The sequence below is a fragment of the Rhynchophorus ferrugineus genome, unplaced genomic scaffold, assembly GCF_030347505.1.
Source record: "Rhynchophorus ferrugineus isolate W39M unplaced genomic scaffold, kcgeb_rfMv2 rfM3, whole genome shotgun sequence".
Classification (NCBI taxonomy): domain Eukaryota; kingdom Metazoa; phylum Arthropoda; class Insecta; order Coleoptera; family Curculionidae; genus Rhynchophorus; species Rhynchophorus ferrugineus.
This window is the reverse complement of record NW_027472582.1, coordinates 60,112,504-60,132,591: the sequence shown is the minus strand read 5'-3', so window position 1 is coordinate 60,132,591 and position 20,088 is coordinate 60,112,504. Positions and strand designations below refer to the sequence as shown.

The window sequence follows — 20,088 nt, the reverse complement described above, 5'->3', positions numbered from 1 at the left end:
TCATACTTATCTTTTCTTTGATCAAAGTTATAGTCAATCAAGGAGATAACAGGACTTTTTCTTCACGTTGTACTTTTGTAGTTTAAGTATCATCAAAATATATATTAAAATAGTGTTTGAATTCCACAAATAATTACAAACATTCAGGATCAGAGCATATGCTTATTATATATGACCAACTATCTGAGATAGCGAAACAAATATATATTTATACTTTCATTGTCATATTAGAAAAAGCATATATCATATCTTATCTCATCTGAAAAATTATATTCTTATTAAAGCCACTCTGTACATGACTTTATCCTGATCACCCTTTGACGTTTTAACAAGTTGAACAAACCAACACCGAAGCTTACACACCTATTGTAAAAAGAAATCTAATGATACTACTAATTTAATAATAAAGGATCACTAAATTGTTATAGTTTTGCATTGATAGTTTTTGCAATTATATTAAATAATTGCTAAATTAGGTAACACATGCTTCAATGTATTTATTAATATATGCTTCAACTTTTATGTAGCCACAATAGTTCTCTGATTTTCTACCATAAATAGTCATTAAAAGACTAAGTGGAAAACAAATAGTTTTGGCTTGGTACATATTTGTAAAGAAACTAATTTCGTTGATAAAATAATTGCATTATCACGTTATATTTGTATTATTTGCCATATTAGTAACGTTTTAAATTAAAAGTACTTTAATATAATCTAAACGCATTCTCACAATATTGAATGGAACTGTGTAACATTCAATATAATCAAAGAAGTAAATAATACGATTTAGACGGCTTTCTATCCAAAAAACTGATATTTCAGTGCTGTTTTTTTTTGGTTTCGATGAACTTTCTATACCTATAATTTCTTGCAATAATATTCACAGTGAAAATAGTATCTCAATATTATATAAAAATGATGTAAACGCTTGCGACTCTTTACGAAATGAAATAATAAATATTAAAATAAAATACAACACTAGAACAATTTATTTAATGTTATTTTCTCGTTTTATTACAACTTTACCATTAATTTCATATGTACTTAAATTCATTTGTTACATTTCGTATTACTTCCGAAAATTGTTTCCGTATTCTCGAAAAATAATTTACTTTTTAATATATTAGAAGCTTTCCTTTTTGTCGTATAGTAACATTATTACTTCTTGACTGGTGAGAAAATACAAAGGGATTGGCGTATATGTTGGATATTCTCTTAATATACGGGTGTACGTAATATCTTCTAGTTATTCCAAACTGGAAAATTGAAACTTAATTTTCTCCGACGGTATGGCAACCATTTCCAATATAACGTCAACGTCTTCCGAGTTATCGACAGTAACATGAAAATTCCTCACAAGTTCACCTAAAGTTATTTGAAGTTGTTTTTCTGCTAGTTTCTTGCCTATACAGGACCTGAAAAAATATAATACATACACATGTTATTTATTATATATATTATTGATTCATATTGCTTGAATAACTTTAACATGATCTTGACTATACTATATAATTATTACGCTAAAGTTACAAGTATTGAGAACAGAAAACACATATGCGTTTTGAGTTTCTTATTTGAATTTGAAATTTAACAAAAAACAGTACTTTAAACATTTATACCATCCGTAGTTTAAAAAGGTTCAGACAGTATCTTTACGAAAAATAAGAAGAGTAATTAATAAAACCATTTTAGGCTTTGGAACACGAGAGAAACTTTATTTATATCGCTGGTCTTTTATACTATTTTGAACGGCATCGAGCCAAACTACAGCGCCGTCTACTTGTTCTTCTTCTTTTCTACATACTGGAAGTTGGCTCTTTTATCGACATGAATCATTGATCCACCCTTTGTTTTTGTCTCGTGCTATATCGACTTTTCATCTTCAGTCACCTAATATATTGAAAAGTTGCCACTGTATGTAAAATACAATAGCATTGATTCCATATCTTCAGATGATGGAGTACAAACCGTTTAACAACCTTCTTCAAAATAAATGCTTTCGCAGCATTGATTAGTGCCGAAAAAATATTATCGATATGTTTTGAAAAAACTATTTTTTATTAAACTTTTATTATTAGGTAAATTGGATATTTTTTCATCGATATACCGTTTTTTTTTTAATTAAATATATTTCTTAAAGGGAAAAAATCATTTAGTGTATTAAACTTTTTAATTTGGTACTTAATTTTAAATGTTTGGTGTAATTTTAATATTTAATTATAAGGATTTATTAAAAATATCAATGTATACTGCGAAAAGTTTCAATATTTTTTTCTCCGATATATTAATATATTTTTTTTAAGTCTCGAAATCGGTATCTGGATATTTTTTTGAAATATCAAAATATCGAGGCTTCCTTTCCATTTTTATGACATCCTGCATGACTTTATGACATGGCTGACCATGCTAAAGCGCCACTTCGCGAAATTAGTCTTCGTGGAAAACCGTCATTCAATAATTGAATTGTTGAACGAGCTGTGTGTACTGTAGCCCCATCTTGCTGAAACCACATGTCCTCTAGTCATTGCTCTTCCATTGCAATAAAATTACAAATCGTGTCTTGATACCGTTCAGCAGTAACAATAACTGCAACACCTTGGCTATTTAAAAAAAAATGGGACCAATGATGTTTCCAGCATACCATACCATACAGTTGTTTTTAGGGGATGCAATAATTTTTCATGAATGAATTGAGGAATCTGTTTTCATCGCTCATTATCAATTTAGACGAAAAACTGTGTGCAGAGATGAGTAACACGGAAGCACGTCTCCGAATTGATGTTTCTGGAGACTCTGCAATACTATCGCGCACCAGGGTCAGATTTTCAGCGTTACGAGACGTTCATTGTCTTCCAAAACGAGACTTGTCTGCTGCCGTACAATACTGTCGAAAATTCGCATGTAAACGATAAATTGTGGTTTTGTGAGGCACTGGACGATTAGGATAGTTTTGACGCAATTTCCGCTGAGTGGCAATAATGGAACGATTATTTTCAATAAATATTGTCACCATTTCTGCTCGTTCATAATAAAATTTGGACGTCTACACAACACAATAGTTAAAACGAAACTGAGCTTAGTAGCGGTACTTTAGCCCCACCTATTACTTTCAACAACTTTAACCATAACAAGTCCCAATATTTTAGACTCAAGCTTTGTCTAATGAACCAACATTGTCCATCGCCTAAATCCGTCTCAATCTATTAATTTTGAGGGTCGAGGAAGATCGACAATGATCATAAACGCCAAGATAATCTAATTTTTAAACGTTTAGGTTTAGGCAATCTACAGATAGTACAAAAATACACCCATATATTTCTCCTCAACAACTCCCTCTATGGCTCAAAGGAAAATACCTCGAATATTAAGTTATCATAAAGACAAATTGTGGGTTAGACGGAAACGACTAGTAACAATGTACTAATTAAATAATTTTTAAAAAAATTGTAAAGGGAATCTATTACTGAATTTATTGATATATCTCCCATTTACACAATTTTTTTTATAATATTATCATATTTTATCAATATTCCATCTAAGACTGATTTTTTCGCATGCTACACGATGTCAAAACAATTTGAAGAAAAACAATAAACTGATGTTTTCAAGAAAAAGCAACAGGAAAGAGAAGCGGAAGTAGTGTTTTATGTCATATCATTTGTGCTATTGATTTAGACATCTGCGGCCGACAGTCGATATAACTGAAGCCAGAGAAGTGCCAAAATTGATTAATCAGAAACTAAGAGAGTTTAATTGGAAAGTTTCGATCCGTCCTATCTAATAACACAATAAAACTGTCGACTGTTTAATTTAAATTGACATTAAAATAAATTTGATCCCTTAAATCAAACAGTAAAACTTACCTAGAACCTATTGCAAACGGTATAGATGCAGATCGGGCAGCGACGCCATTGTTATCGTCTCTCATCCATCTGTCGGGGTCAAATTTTAGTGGATTCGGAAAATTGATGGCATCTCGGCCTGTCGAGAAAATCGACATTATCAGAACGGAACCTGCCGGCATATAATATCCTTGGATCGTTGCAGGTTTCGGTAGAATTCGAGTTAAAAATGGAGCTACTGGGTATAATCGCAGAGATTCCTTAATAGTGTTTTTTAAATACAGGTTAGAGGTCCAGCACTGACTCTAAAATATAAACGCAACATTAATCCAATTATATTTAACTTGCGTAAATGGTAAATGATATTTGCTACAATTTCAAAAAAGTTATGGAAAAAAAACAGATCGTGTTTATGTTAACAATCACTAATATATTACGTAGATGCATGTATTTTGAGATTGTGTTCACTTTAAAAACAGTTAATTAAATAAGTTAATGAAGAATGAAGATTAATGAAAACAACAATTGATATAATATATTTTACTTAAAATATTTCTCATAATATTCTACTACTTTTTCCTACCATTTTCAGTTTAATTCGGTTTTATAGTTCGTAATACACTCCACCTTGCTAAAGAAAAAGAAGAAGAATGAGTAGAGGGCGCTGTAATTTGTATCCAGTCTTTTCAAAAATTTATAAAAGACCATAGATGTAAATAAAGTTTATCGTTTATTCCAAAGCACAAACACAATGGGAAGAATTGGGTACAAATGGGAAGAAGCAGGTGAAGCAGGAATGGAGGTTACGTAAAGTTCGAGTTCGGTAAAGTATATATATAAATATATATATATATATATATATATATATATATATATATATATATATATATATATATATATATATATATATATAAATATATATATACACGAAGAAAAGTAGAAGTAAGAAGAAGGCTGCATGCAACACACCTGATGTACCTGATGCGATATAATACACAGTAATACCATATTTTGTAAATCCTTTAAATTTAATTTATAGGACTGATATTTTATATGAAATATATTTGCTGGACAGCTCCTTTTAATGTAATTACTTTTCTTTAATGCAATGGTTAAAAAAGGAAAACATGTTGCTAAATTAATTTTATCTATTATTACTAATATTATATCAGAATTAGACAATAATCGAATTTCAGTTCATTCAGCGCTAAAAAGGTCTGTATTAATCAACTAATTATCCCGAAAAATACCTTCTTTTCATCCTCTGCAATTTGTTCTCGGAGTTTCTTTTGGACGTCTAGGTTTTTTCCAATCAGATATAAAGTCCATTCCATTGAATACGCCGTTGTGTCGCCGGCAGCCAATATAAGATCCGTTACTATACGAGATAATTCGTTTGTTGTCATTTTTCCTCTTAATTTCCCCAACAGTCCTTCGTTTTCTCTTACATAATTGTTTAGTAATAGTTCGACTAAGTTCGCCACATTATGTAATGCTGTTGAAACTGCTGCTTCGAATCGTTGCCATCTAGAAGACAACGTAAACTTAAGAAAACATTAATTATATAAATATCTAAAAGACAATTAATTTATTGACATATAAAATATGAAGAAATCGCCTTTATGTCCAACAAAATAAGAACTTCATGGATTCCATTAATTCATTTTAGATGAACGTCACTATTGACAATTTTTTAAAATTTTTGTATATATTTTTTCATTTTCAGCAGAAAATGAACGAACAGAAAACAAAATTCTACGGTAATATAAAGGTTATACCTTAAAAACCGAAAATCAGATCCCGTCTTATTTTATTAACCGAGTTCAAAAAAGAGGGAGGTTCTATGTTGGGCTATATATTTTTTACACAATTTAGCTTAATACCTACCTAAACCTATTTTTTATATTATATTATTTATCTTTTTACAATACTATGTTAACTACTACCAACTGGTCAGTTTGAAGTCGGTGCCGAGCCCAAACAATAAAAAAATAATAATATAATTTTCTAACATATACACTAAATTAAATTGCGAATAAAACAGATCTAATTTGTTGCTCGGCACTAAGTTCAAAATGATCTGTTGGTACTAGTTAAAATAATCCTGTAAAAAGATAAATAAATTTAGGTAGGTATTAAGCTAAATTGTGTGTATATAGTAGAATATAAAATAGGTGTAGTTAAATAAGGTTTTTGTTTATTTTTATTTAGTTATTACAACGATTATTATGTACATACTTTTTTTTGGGTTAAATATCTAAGTTTGATTATTGTTTACTTTTTAGTGAGTTCCCTGTTTATTTTTTTAAGTCGGTTAAATTTTTTTGTTAAAAATATTTTATAGCTTTTATAATGGTTGATTATACTACAATTTTTCAATACAATAATGTATAAGGCAATTATCAAAATCACCCATTTAAAAGCTTAGTTGTAGGAGTAATTTTTAAAAAAATTCTTAAACAACACTACTGAGTAAGACACTGCCCTGATATGGTATCCAAAAGAAAAATCTTGCTTCAGTTGCTAGGTACTCAGCAGCTGAAAATTCCCTCTCATACTCCCATCTCTTTCTTTATCAGTAGCTCCAACTTATTTATAAACCGTGTGGCCTTAAAAATAAAATTACACGAAGATGATCAGGATTTCAGAGAGATAAATTAGATAATGTTGATTACGCTCAGAAAATGTAGTAATTATTTCCTGGATTACTATTTCTATAATACTGTACATAGTTTAATTCATTAGTTGGTTTATATAAAGTGTTCAACTGTTTAGATAGGTGTATTAAATAAAGCTATTTGTTAGAACTAATCTCAGTATATCAATTAATAACCGTAAAATTTCAACAAAAGGGACATTATACTTTCAGTACGATGTAAGTTTTGTGAGTTATTGTTATCATTCAGAACAACAACATTCAGTAGTTAATACATTACATACAATTTAACATTAGTTGTTAATTATATATGTAGTATGCTATCTTATTAGACTATTTATACTATTTTGTTAGGCAACAGGGAAGTAAATAGTTATATTGATAATTATCAACACCTGAATGCTCTGAAAGACAACACAAAACGAAATTTCAGCATGACAGAGCTCATGTACACCTTCTATAGTTCTGCCGATCGAATTTATTAGTTAGGAAAGGACAGAAAAATCTTGTAGCTAGCGATAGGCAAAATAATGTTATTTCGTAAATTACTAATATCAACTGATGATAATTAAAGCTCACATAAACAGGAATTTCCAAAAACTGTTAAAATACTCAACAAACTTCTAAGTCGGATTACCGTAAACTTATCTGGTGCGAGAAACTTTTTAACTCTGGCGCTGACAGTTGATCGATTGCCGTCCATCTGCCAGTAAAGTTGCGATAACGAGTTCATAATATGTTGTTTTTGCTACATTAATTATTATCAACATTAAATAAAAGATAATAATGACGGCAAACATCTGAAACGTCGTGTAAATATCAACCGTATTAAACAAGCGGTTAGTCTAATTATACCGAAATATTGTCGATATAACAATATCCGCTCAATATTATATTGATATGATTTATCGGTTAATAAATATCAATTAGAAAAAATACGAAACAATACATGTCAGTTTATATTTGTGTTTTGTTTTTTATAGATAAATATTTTAGTCAGTAGTGTTATTTTCTGCATGCAAATTTTATAATCCCTTTTTCATTAAAATAACGTTTCGGAAATAAAGTTTTCTCAATAGATGGTATGAAAAAAACTGTTAAATAATCCTCGATTATTGAATTTCTGAATGAAACTGTTTCTAAAGATTGATGAAAAAAAAATCCAATTAATAAATATTTAAAAGGTCCGAATTAAACATATTACGGTCTAACATTTCCCCACATCACTAAGATCTATTGATATACGGAAATAAGCATTCCATTTTAATAACTTTTTAAATAATTGGTGCTATAAGTTTAAGGGAAGGATTTTTTAAAATTTTGAGATCAAGAACTCACATTAGTCAGTGTCCGCTATATATAAAGACTGGAACACAATGATGCGTAAACAGATTCATTGTCATGGTGCAATAGCCACAACTTGTTTTCAACAAATTCAATAGAGCCTCTCTATTACCAACTAGGCTTTATCCGGACTGGACATTTAGCACACAGTCCATCACAGTCCTCGGCATTTAGCACCTTCACCATTGCGCTAATCAAACTAGCAAATTATCATTCATAACCAATTATTTAATTTTATTCGCATTTTCATTTACAAAAATTTAGCCAGAATATTATAATATATTATAATTAGCGTTGGGAACAATCGACGGAAAATAGTCGAAACAGTCGATAATCGCAAAACAGTCGACACAGTCGATAGTCAAAAGTCGACTGTTTTTTTTTTAATTCGTGATGTAAGACGAAGATGTACGAACCCTTTCCTGTATAAATTGTGGGAGAGGAAAGAACGGAGATAATTGCTTGGAGCAGTTAATTTTAATATGTGCTAATATTTTCCAACGGAAGTATAAGCGAGACGGAGATTTATATATTCCTTCACGTAATTACTGTAAACTATTAACTTGCAATAAATAATTTCATTTTAAACTAAGTAGAATTACTTTTATATTTGAATGTTGCGTAGGCCTGAATAAAGGAATAGAATTTTACTATCTAAATATTTTCTTTCTAAATTGAATAATACCCTGCAAATGTTTTATCGTATTTTAATATGTTAATTGCTATTTTTAAATAACATACTATAACAAATATAGACAACACAATAGTACTTAAACAAAAACCAAAAAGTACAATAAGCATAAATACTAAATAAAAATTAAACATACACCTAATCATCGAAAATAAAACTAATTCATGACTTAATTAAAAATGATCGCACAGTAACTACTAGAGCTTTTTTAAATAAACTAAATGCTTTATTTATTATTGAACGGAAATATTTTTTAACGAAAATCGAGGGAGTAATCGAAATATTAACCTATTATTGCCATAAAAACAATCAAAAGTATTTTACTATTTATCATTCACAATTTTAATCTTCTTACCCTATTACTTTAACAATATTGAAAAATATCGTTCCAAAATTTTGCTCTATTAATATAAAATGTACTATTATTAACCAAACTACCAAACAATGATAAAAGTACATATATTACATATAAATCTATGTAAGCATAAATTGGGTACATTTTTGTTAAGGTCACGGCTAAGACTACAGAGCCAGATATTCTATGGAATGAAACTAGTAAAACCAAAAATAGTAACTAAAAGTACACGACTGAAACAGTCGATAGTAAATAGTAACAATATCAGTCGCACCGAAAATAGCGACAGAAAACCGTCGACTGAAACAGTCACTGGTAAAAAGTAGTAAAATCAGTCGAACCAAAAATAGCGACTGAAACATTCGATAGTCGATTTCAGTCGACAGTTCACAGCACTAATTATAATATATATTATAATTTCGAAACATGGCCTCCAATAAAACAGGAACTAAAAAATCGTACGAATGATACCAACAATCCTTGAGAATTTTCCAAAGCCCTGTTATTTTTCGAACACACCTCGTATATCATGTATTACAGAAGGTCCCGAAATAAATTTAACAATCTACCAAACATCTCCAGGGTAAAATATTTTGTATCAATTCTAGTTCCGAAAGCTTTATTGAAAAAATCGATTTATACAAAACAGAAGTTTCTTGCTGACCTAGTAATAACAAATATATCAAATAGAGAAATTACGCTCGAATGGTACATTGAATATGATCGACGAGCATCTTGTTTCAAAAACAACAATCGCATAACAGTTATTTTCATAGGAAATCAACAAAAAAGCAAATATCTACGAGGGTTACGTTATTGTTAATAAGACAGATATATTAAAATATTCTGATTCATATTTTCATTCATAAAACTGTTTTAAGGTTGAACTCGGATACTGTAAAAATGTGATGTAAGATTATTTTATTTCTTTCTTAGTAATGAAGGCGATAAGTAAACCGTTGTCAATACAATATTTGGTATTGTCACAGCCAGGAGACCTTTGTTTCCATGGTTATTTTGCTATGTTCAATAACTGCAACAGTAAAATTATGATTAATTTATAATTCTAATTTATACAGTATCTAAATAAAATAATAAAACTTTTGAAAATGGCGATGGCTGTACTGTTAAAAATCATATTTTTTGGGTATCCAGCGAATAATTTAAGAAGCTTGTTCGCCTTCCAGGCAAACTAAAACATAATTTATGTGCAGCCTGCGAGAGGAAAAACGACATTAAATCACTTTTAGGGTTGTTTAAACAACGATAAAATTAAAAATAATATATATTAGGGGTAAAATTATATCACTTTTTGTCTCGTTATAGATTAAATTAATTGTCTTATATTTCTCTAAAAAAATTAATATCTTTGGAGACAAACCAATTTTGAGACCTCTTTGTCCTTTGTTAGACTAAAAATACGTCCAGTATGTTTTTCCACTAACTCAAAAATTTCTATAGATGAACAATAAAGTACATAGTACGTAAAAAACACTATTTAATAATAATATTAATAATTAGTATGTTAAAAATGGGTAAAATATACATATTCCTAGAGGAACTGTATTATAAATCTGTGTTGTTTTTATTAATTTCATGAAAATTCCCAATATTTGATATTTACTGCTACGTAAGTAGATTCTACAAAGAAGTTTGTATCTATTTTAAAAATCCAGGAATATTGTTAATATATTTTGCATGCAAATAATAAAATACAAAGAGATAATTCCCGTCCTCAAAAATTTATTAAAGACTAAACTTGCATTGAATTGTTCCTATATATTTTCCTAAAATATTTTAAACATTACTCATATCACTTATATTTTATTCAATTGGTAGCTAATGCAGTAGTAAAATTGACTATACAACAGTCTGAAACCCAAAATTGCAACCAAAATATTGTTCACATCATATAAACTACCAAATTTCCCTTGATTAAAATATGTTTGTTAGCCTCCAAGCCTTATTTTGCATTTTTTCTACAATTTTTGTTGTATATGTAATTTTTGAACAGATTTCACATGAATCTTCAAAACTCGTGGCTCATTTGTACTCAATAATTCTGGCTTCGATTCGAGTTCTTCATAGCGGCGGTTCCTCAAAAAGTGCACATGTACATTGTACGTGCACTCCCAATTACAGATCAACAAATCCCAACAGATTAATGTCTCCTCTTAAAAAGGAAACTAATTAAATTATGTCCTGTCATTATTTTAAAAAGTCTTTTTATTTCAAAAACGTTTCATCACATACTGGCATTTAATATACAAAAACTTGTGTATTAATATGAATTTCTAATATAAACGGAATGCTTTAAGCATATCAATTATTTCATAAACAAAACTCCATATCCCCAAATCGCAAGACGTCGATTATGAGTAACGTAAGTAATCCAGCAGTTCACTTTGCTCTGCTTCGTCACTCCACGTCCGAATATTAGATCTCATTGAAAATCCACATGAAAATCAGTACACGGATGTAATAATCTGTGTCGAAAAATATTGAGCTACGCCACTGGTTCTTCATATTTTCTGCTGTCTCTCTGTCTACTTTCATATCAGATTCTAAGAGCGATTATCCTCTAACCCTTCTCCTTTGAGGCTTCGCTTCCCAGATCCTCTTAACCTGTCTTGTTTCTTCTATAGTCTGTAAGTGGTCCCACAAATAATGTTATCTTGTCTCTATATACTCTTCTATTGTCTTATTCTGTCTATCTTTGTTGACACTCTCACTCATATAAGATTCATATTCTTTCGTTTTCGCTATTTATATTCATTTCATTTTCTTTTACATCTCCTTTTTACTAATAAAGGTACTGTTCACGGAGAAATATAAGTTCATAGTTTTTACAATCCTGGCCTATTACTATTTTTATTTCCCATATTTAAATGAATTTACTTTCTGAATTCATATCAGTTTTGCATCTGCAAAATTTCTTCCGATACACTTTCCAAGTATATTTTCTTTACATTCTTCGGATTTCTTAATTTTTTCATCCATAAATATTATGAACAAATTTGCAATTGAATTTGCGCCTTGTCTTAGTCCTACATGAAGGTATTTGATCTCTTATAGTCTGTAACTACAGCAATATAACCAACAATATTTCTCTTCCCGCTATGTCAAATCCATTTTTTCAAATATATAAATGTTACGCAGTGATGAGTCTTTTAGAGCTATCTTTTTTGGTTAAACTTTGCTTGTTTAATTAGTTAAATACACAAGATTGTTTTGACATCAATATTATCGTAGATGATAATGATTAGAGACTAATTCGTCACACAAAACATCCATGTAAATATAAATTGTATTTTCTCGTTGAAGCATGATTTTTTTTAGAGGCATTTTAATATTTATTAATTTGAATAAGTATTAATTAGTTTAGTAAATTGACAACTGACTTAAATCATCAACTGACAGCCTCTGCAAAGGCGCAGTGCTGCCCCCATCCGCGAACTCAAAAGCTAGAACCAATCTTGACACACAAATGAAGATTTGAGTTGAGGACATCATATAACATCAACGTTAAGAATCGTTCTAATCTGCTCGGGCCCAAAAGTTGATTAAACACCCGTATAATTAAGTACCACATCAAATATTCCTATATTAGCGTGTGCTGCTTTATGATAAAACAATAATAACGAAATTAATTCACTTCTGTAAATAAATTAACTTACGGGAGATGAATAAAAGTCGTCTGAATATTTCCACATAATATTGTAACAGATTTGGAGAATAACTAACCTTATACTGACCTTGGAATGCCGAATTTTGCAGCGAATTTACTTGAAATCAACATTAGCTTAGAACTAGTCTCAAAAATAAGACGTAACGTCAACGCCAACTCGTCTACCCTATCGGCAATTTGATCTTTCGCTAACAGATAATTCTGTGGTCCGACTAGCACCGATATTATTACCTCTAATGACCAGGAATACAATATCTGCTCCATATCAGGATATGATGAAGTACAACTGCAAATAAAAGTAAAATATGTCTATAAGAAAATTTCACCGTATTTTGTGAAGTACCTAGAAACCGTTCGAATTCTTCGCATAATATTTTCAACGGCAGGTACGCAACTATCTTCAAGCCATTCTTGGTCGCCCTTCATCAGAGCTGCGTTCAATATTCGACGAAAATGCCACCATTCCTCGCCGTCCATGAAGAATATTCCTCTTGATACATTATGTAAAGTGTTATAGGTAGTCCAAGCTTCTGGTAGTACATGAATAGGGTACTTTCCTGAAATTAATACGATTTATTTTAAAAACACATAATACTAATTGTTTTTTATTGTAAAATATTTGAATACTACCAAGATGAATGAGATAGAAAGAAATAAAGTGACGTATAGAAAAATTAAAATCATGCATATGTCGTACGTGCTTTGCATATAGTATTTTGACTTAATCATAATAACGTAGTTGCCATTTTACAATCTATTGGAAGCTGTGTTGAATAACTGGACCACTTGGCTCCGATTTTGCAAAGATGTCCCCAAAGTTGCCACAATTTATCTCTCGTTTATCTGCTTGATGAAGTTGAATAGACAACGCATGACAAAGTTTGCATTTTTTCCATATTGTCGATGACAACTTGTGTGATATACATGTCATAGCGCGAGGTTCTTGCACGCGTTGTTAATGAAGTGTTCTGTCTCGAAGAAAAAGTGTACAAAGTTATTTCAGAAAAACACAGCAAAGATCTTACATTTTCCACCCAAAGAAATGTACATTATTTTCTCGACAATTATGTTATTTTATGTATAAAAGAAACGGAAATAGAGAAGTCTATACAACAATATATGATACTATCATAGAATAATATCATGTACATCATATAAGGAACACCACAAGTACGAAACAAACATAATCATGGTTTTATTAATATTTTAAATGTATTTTTTAAAATATTCATTTCAAGTTTTGTAATATTTCATCTATCAAACCTTTATAATCATAATCCTTAACTGATTATTTAGATGTTATATTAGATTCGAAAATGTAATATATTAATATAATATATACTAAACGTAATAAGTTAACACAAACATCAAATTAAATAAGAACAATATATGACATTTTATACACAATTTAAAAGGTTTATCATCATACAAATTAACAAATAAGAATAAAAAAGTTGATTACCTTCGTGGGCGAACACATCTCTGATGGTTTTGGCATCACTAATAAATATACATGGCACTGGTCCGATACTTTCCTTAAAAATAGACCCGTATTCTTTATGTCTTTTATCTATATAATGATGAAGTTTCGGTGTGGAACCTGCCATCAACAGGGATAGTGTAGTGCCGATAAGAGGCAACCCTAAAATATGGAACAATGAACATGAATGTTTAATTAAAAGTCCTTGTCTATACATTAGAATATGCATTTATCAAAGAATAATAGATTATTGATAATTGCGGATATTCTCTATATATTTCAAAATATTTTTTTCGTTTTGGTTTATCATAAGAGATTCATTATTCATCACCGGTTATAGTACATTGCAGAAAACGTAAAACCAAGAAACTTTCACAAACATTTCGTCCAGAATGCTTTTTTATGGTAACATAATATGTTACATTATCAAATTTTTAATATTTCTTATAATAAACTAGCGAAAGGAACGATATTTTTGCATGAAAATGAAGGCATTATAAAATAAAAATCTCACTGGAATAATTTTTAACCCAAATATTGAAATATTGAAATGTATTATCCCAAATATACACCTCTTAAACCGTTGCCTCTATTTTCTACAGTACAGCTTATACGAGGTTTGCTATTTATATTTTGATCATTTGAGCATTTGACTCCAACTGACGTTTCTAAGTTTTTGTTTTGGACTTAAAACGACAGAAAACATAAAACCAAGAAACTTTGACAAAAACTTCGCCTGGAATGCATTTTTACGGTAACATAACATCTTACATTATCATATTTTTAAAATTTTTAATAAAATTAGCAAAATTGGGCAAAATAAGTTACCCCAATTTTGAGAAGTTAATTAATTATTGAAGCCATTTTTATTCTGCATCGTGCCCTTGTTCAATAACGAAGCAATTGTTTCTAATTACAATTCTCATTTAATTTCTGAAATATCGCCAAAGAAAATTCCCGCCCTCCGTAACTAAATTAAGAATAACACTCAAAATGAGAAATTATTTCAAATATATTTTTATGAAATTTATTAATATATATATATATATATATATATATATATATATATATATATATATATATATATATATATACATACTTTAGATTGTGGGAAAATAATTTCGTTTTTTATAACACTTAAAAAGAATTTATTTATATACAATTCAGTACTAGTCGATACACATGTATTATATGGATCGATAACTTTTTGAGAGAGAGAACGAAACAAATAGTAATCAAAAAGTGCGAGGTCTGGGCTTTTTAAAAGTAAAAAAGCAACATATGACGAAAATAACCTTCCAAAATCTGCTATCTACTAATACATTTCATAATAAATATTGAATTGTAAAATTTAATTAGTATTGCTAAATATACAGTACTTACAATATTTCTCTTAGGAATATATATGGAAAAACCGCAATTCAATTTTCCCAACCTTATATTAACAATTTTATTTAACATTATTAAACAGCAACTTATAATACTCCATACACTTGTTTAATTACATATGCTGTACATTACTTGAATTCCTAATGAAGAATTATACAATTTAGATAAACGCTCTTACATATAAAGTGTCTCAAGAGAAAGTATATAGCTTGCTACAGTTTAAAAATAAACGAATACAAGAGACACAAAGAACACATAAATCAATAGCCTGAATATTGAGAGTTCCCTTTTATTATAGGAGTCCCTATTAAGGCATCCTAGAAAACGAACTGATTGATCTTTAATTTTAAAAAAATGAATGACACAAATGGCAGAAATCATAAAGGTTTTAAGGAATGTTCGTAACACTGAAAATTAAAATTCCAGGAAGCTCGACTTCGTAAATCAGTCAGTTTTAAATACATCAAAGTTCACCAACATCTTGTCTTAACACAAATCACATTTTATCAATTAATATCAATTATCAATAAGCAGTACGAGCATCCAAACCCTTTCACTCGCCTGAAATAATCCTAAGAACTGGAGATTATGAGTTTTTTATGAAACAATGATGCAGTTAATACAAGATAATAGATAATGTGTTTTCGATAGGCAGATTCCCTTTTTAATCAAATCACTAAATATAAGTTTACTTTTGAGACACCCTGTACTTATGTTCATTTAAATACTAACAAATGTTAATAATTTATTAATAAGCATACCTTTAGGACCTGGAACATCATCAATAGTCTTCGTTACCGTTGTACTTGATTGTCTAGCTATTCTCGATAAAGCACCACCTCTGGGTAATATATCCGCCCTAACACAACGCACCACACATTTCATACAGAACATTTCACCTTGCCAAGTCTGGTAACTGTTAAATTTTGTACCTAAAACACCGAAAACAATGGTTATCCGCAAATACAGAGACCTTACATGAATTTTGACAATATTAGCAGTGTTGTCGTATTTTATACTCCGAGGAAAAGTCAAACACTCACTGGAAATATAACTTAATCAATTCCGTCAATATTATATTTACTGGTATACCACAGATATCTTCTTTAACTAATATTTAAGACAATACTAGAATAACGTACTAAAAACGGACTGAAATATTTATACAAGCAATATCGTGTAATTGCCAAGTAAGCTAAGTATACATTAAATATTACTTGCAATTAAAAATGTTGTTTTATAAAAGTGATAACGCTGCTGATAATTAAATCTTCATTTTTCGTCAACAATAATGTCGGAATACTTCATATTTTTAAAATGGAACGACTGTTTTATTGTATATCGTAATTTATTAAATAATTTAAATAATTCATTGTTTAACTTTTAATTAAAATTGTCTAAATTAAGAATATAAAGCGGCAGTAGGCTGAAAAGTAATTTACATTTTTGTAAAACGTGAACAAATTCTATACCTCGTATATAGCAAGATAATTTTTGTTAATTACCAAAAGTACAAGCCCATTAAGCTTTTGAATTTGGGTCTGCTAATTTGTTACAATTTTAGGAACGATATTTTTGCATGAAAATGAAGGCTTTATGAAATAAAAATCTCACTGGAATAATTTTTAACGCAAATATTGAAATATTAAAATGTAATATCCCAAACATATACCTCTTAAACAGTTGCCTCTACTTTTTTTAAATTTTTATAATACAGATTATACGACGTTTCCTATTTATATTTTGATCATTTGAGCGTTGCTAGACTCTAACTGACATTTCTAATTGGAAGTTTTTGTTTTGGACTTGGACTTTTGTAACCATAATCTTCTTCAGAACGTTTTTTCATTTGTACATTATTACACAACTTTTAAATTAATGTTACCCTAACTTGAAAGTTTTGTCTCAGCGAAAAAAAGGAGTTAACTCCAGAGTGAACATTCTTGATTTTTTTACAACTTTTGACATGGATTATCAAGACAAAATTCTTGACCACTCACTAACTTCAGTTAGCTTGTCGCTAACTTGTTGCGCCAAAAAAAAACTGTTCCTGTTAATTGATGCAAAGATATGGTCAAGAAATTAAATTGCGGTGACATAGATATAGAGGTGGCGATTCTTGGATCTAAACGTATGAGCCCCAAAGAAAGTAACAATCCACTGTATGGATCTTCCAAGGCAAGCCAAATCCTACTAAAGTAATTATTGCGCGAAGCACTCTGAAGCAAATGAACACCAGTTTCTTCAGAATAACTGGACATTAGAGAACATGGAGCCATTTGAGCAACGTAAGACGATGAATTCTGAATGATACATATCCATTTGTTCACTAGAAGTGCTTCGTGAAATACAAAAAAAAAGTGCAACGTAATCTGAAAAAAACACTTATTATACTAGCAAAAATGTTCAATAAAGCTATACTATAACACTTATGAAAGGTAACGATTCATACAATATTCGAGAAATACAGGTATTGTCGTTCTTTTACGTATTTAAAAGATAATCACTGTTAAAATGGCGGAATTATGATTTCGCCAAAAATTTAAGGAAGTGTCACAACAGCGCATATATAATTCATTAGTGCTATTATGTCATGCTATGGCTACATATTCGATTGCTCTAATACTAACTATGTTACATCCTCGTTAGGATAATTAGATAGTTCACTGACGCTCACTACCCTGAGTAACCATTCTCCTATAGAGTTCGTCTACTATTTCAAATCCTATTATTTGAGTCAAATCTTTTTATGCAACCGTTATGTCTGTTCGCTAATTAAAAACTAAAGCAGAAGTTGAAATGGGAAGATTAACAGAGGGTAATTAATAATATAGGTTATACATAGATGATGCCGTTACTCTCTGTAAAGTATACGATACATGAAAGTTGTAATCTTAATTAAGGAAAAAATAGAAAATACGCTAAATAATAGTAATGCAATTTTAATGATTTCATATTGGTAATATTGATGTTAGTTGCAATACATACATCATTATAAAGAAACCGTAAATAGATGAAATCACTAATGCTGGAAACTTAATAATGAATAAAGTGGATCTGAAGTTAAAATAAATTATATTGCCTTCTTTCTTTACTTTTTTTAAACTTTTTTACAAATGCGTATAGAGCTCCTTATGGTACTTATATAGCTCTTAGGACATGTCGCCACCAATTTTTAAAATTTGTCAAAATTCTAGCAAAAAAAATTCAGAAAATTGATGATTTCAAAAGTCCGCTTATAGGTATTGGTAGCTGACCCAACTATCCTCTATATCGACACGGACTTAGAATGTCATCTGTCACTTAATTGGTTTACAATGCTCGAGTTTTTCAGCTTACCTCGACTTGTTTTTCCACTACGGATAATAACATCGAGCAAATAATTTATTTTAATCATTATATAAAATAGAATTTCGAATGACCAATCACTGAAATCCGAAAAGAAGACGAATCAACCTTAAAAACGTGTACATCTAATTTTACAGTGCATTCAAATGAGATCAATATGTAAGGGTGGTTTTATCTCGTTATTCTCAGTTAACAACGTATGCACCTAAACCTAACAGCCAACAAGTAAATATAAAATATTATCTGATCATTATAAACATTTAAGGGAATAAATTCGCCGAAAATAGTCAAATATATGAAGAAGTATTTTGAATTTTGTATCACAGCAACGCAAAATATCGCAGAGCAAAACAACTTTCTAGTCAAAACTTCGACAATTATCATCCTCGTTCATAATCTCTCTCTATGAGGAAATTGAATAAGACACTTTTTATTGAAGAGTATCGTTATTTTTTAAATAAAGAACTTAGAATAATAATATAATGTTTACTTGTAAATCTTTATTTTTGTATAGTTCATATAATATGTTTACATTTAATTGAATATTTCTCTAAAAAATCTCGTTCACTATTTTCATTCTGTTACATATGGATATTAATTAATTTCAAGAGAGTTGTTTTTCTATAAAACGTGGATTTTCCCATCTTTCAGGTAATATTTTGTAATTCTTTAAAAAGTTGTCAAATTGATTTTAAAAGAAAGTCAAGATATATCTGATAAAATATTGCACAAAAATATCACAAAATTCAGCAATCAGACATAACAAATTGATCAGAGTGTATAACATCAGTGTTCAGTAACGGATGCTACAGAGATGTCAGATAAATAAACATCTACATATTTGAAAGAATATATTGCAGAGTTATGCTGATGACTAAAAAGGTCCTTGTTCTGGAACATACATCAATTTGTTGATAAAAAAATAAATGTTCCACATCATTAAGTATATAACAAAGAATAAGTAGGTTGACAAGGGCGGTCTGGATACAAAACACTGTACATAAATTGAAATTATTAAATAACTGTAATATTTAACATATTTTAATACATTACAGTTTACAGATTAAGATAAATTACAATAATTTTGAACTGAAGTTGTTATATTTCTCATTTCACAGGGAATAAAAATGACTTCATAATTATATTTTGAAAGAAAAAATGAGTTTAGATAAAACTAATATCTAACAGTTTTGCTATAAACCAATTCACTTTATATAACAAAGTAATATTACCTTCACATTTCCATTCACAGAACTTTTCAATTACTACCTGTCAAAACACTGCAGTTTAATTCA

At 29.5% G+C, this 20,088-nt stretch overlaps 2 protein-coding genes across 5 annotated transcripts in view; one reads left to right on the top strand and one right to left on the bottom strand.

Moving 5' to 3' along the window:
• LOC143193050 (high affinity nerve growth factor receptor) overlaps positions 1–20,088 on the top strand; it is a 285,362-nt gene that overhangs the window by 239,751 nt on the left and 25,523 nt on the right. The window lies entirely within an intron of this gene.
• Positions 961–16,653, bottom strand: sad (Cytochrome P450 family protein sad). Its single transcript, XM_076398990.1, has 8 exons — positions 16,489–16,653; positions 16,207–16,377; positions 14,039–14,218; positions 12,920–13,133; positions 12,644–12,862; positions 5,093–5,369; positions 3,864–4,147; positions 961–1,415 (listed from the first exon to the last, which is right to left on the bottom strand). Exons 2-8 carry the CDS (start codon positions 16,337–16,339, stop codon positions 1,247–1,249), a joined length of 1,476 nt encoding a protein of 491 aa, XP_076255105.1. The 5' UTR covers positions 16,340–16,377; positions 16,489–16,653; the 3' UTR covers positions 961–1,246.

Excerpts from the sequence above, each read along its gene's own strand:
- sad (XM_076398990.1), bottom strand. The coding sequence starts at position 16,339 with ATGTTCTGTATGAAATGTGTGGTGCGTTGTGTTAGGGCGGATATATTA. Across the intron at positions 5,370-12,643 it reads GCAAAATTCGGCATTCCAAG|ATGGCAACGATTCGAAGCAG; the intron begins GTCAGTATAAGG and ends GTTGTCTTCTAG. Across the intron at positions 1,416-3,863 it reads CCGTTTGCAATAGGTTCTAG|GTCCTGTATAGGCAAGAAAC; the intron begins GTAAGTTTTACT and ends ATATTTTTTCAG.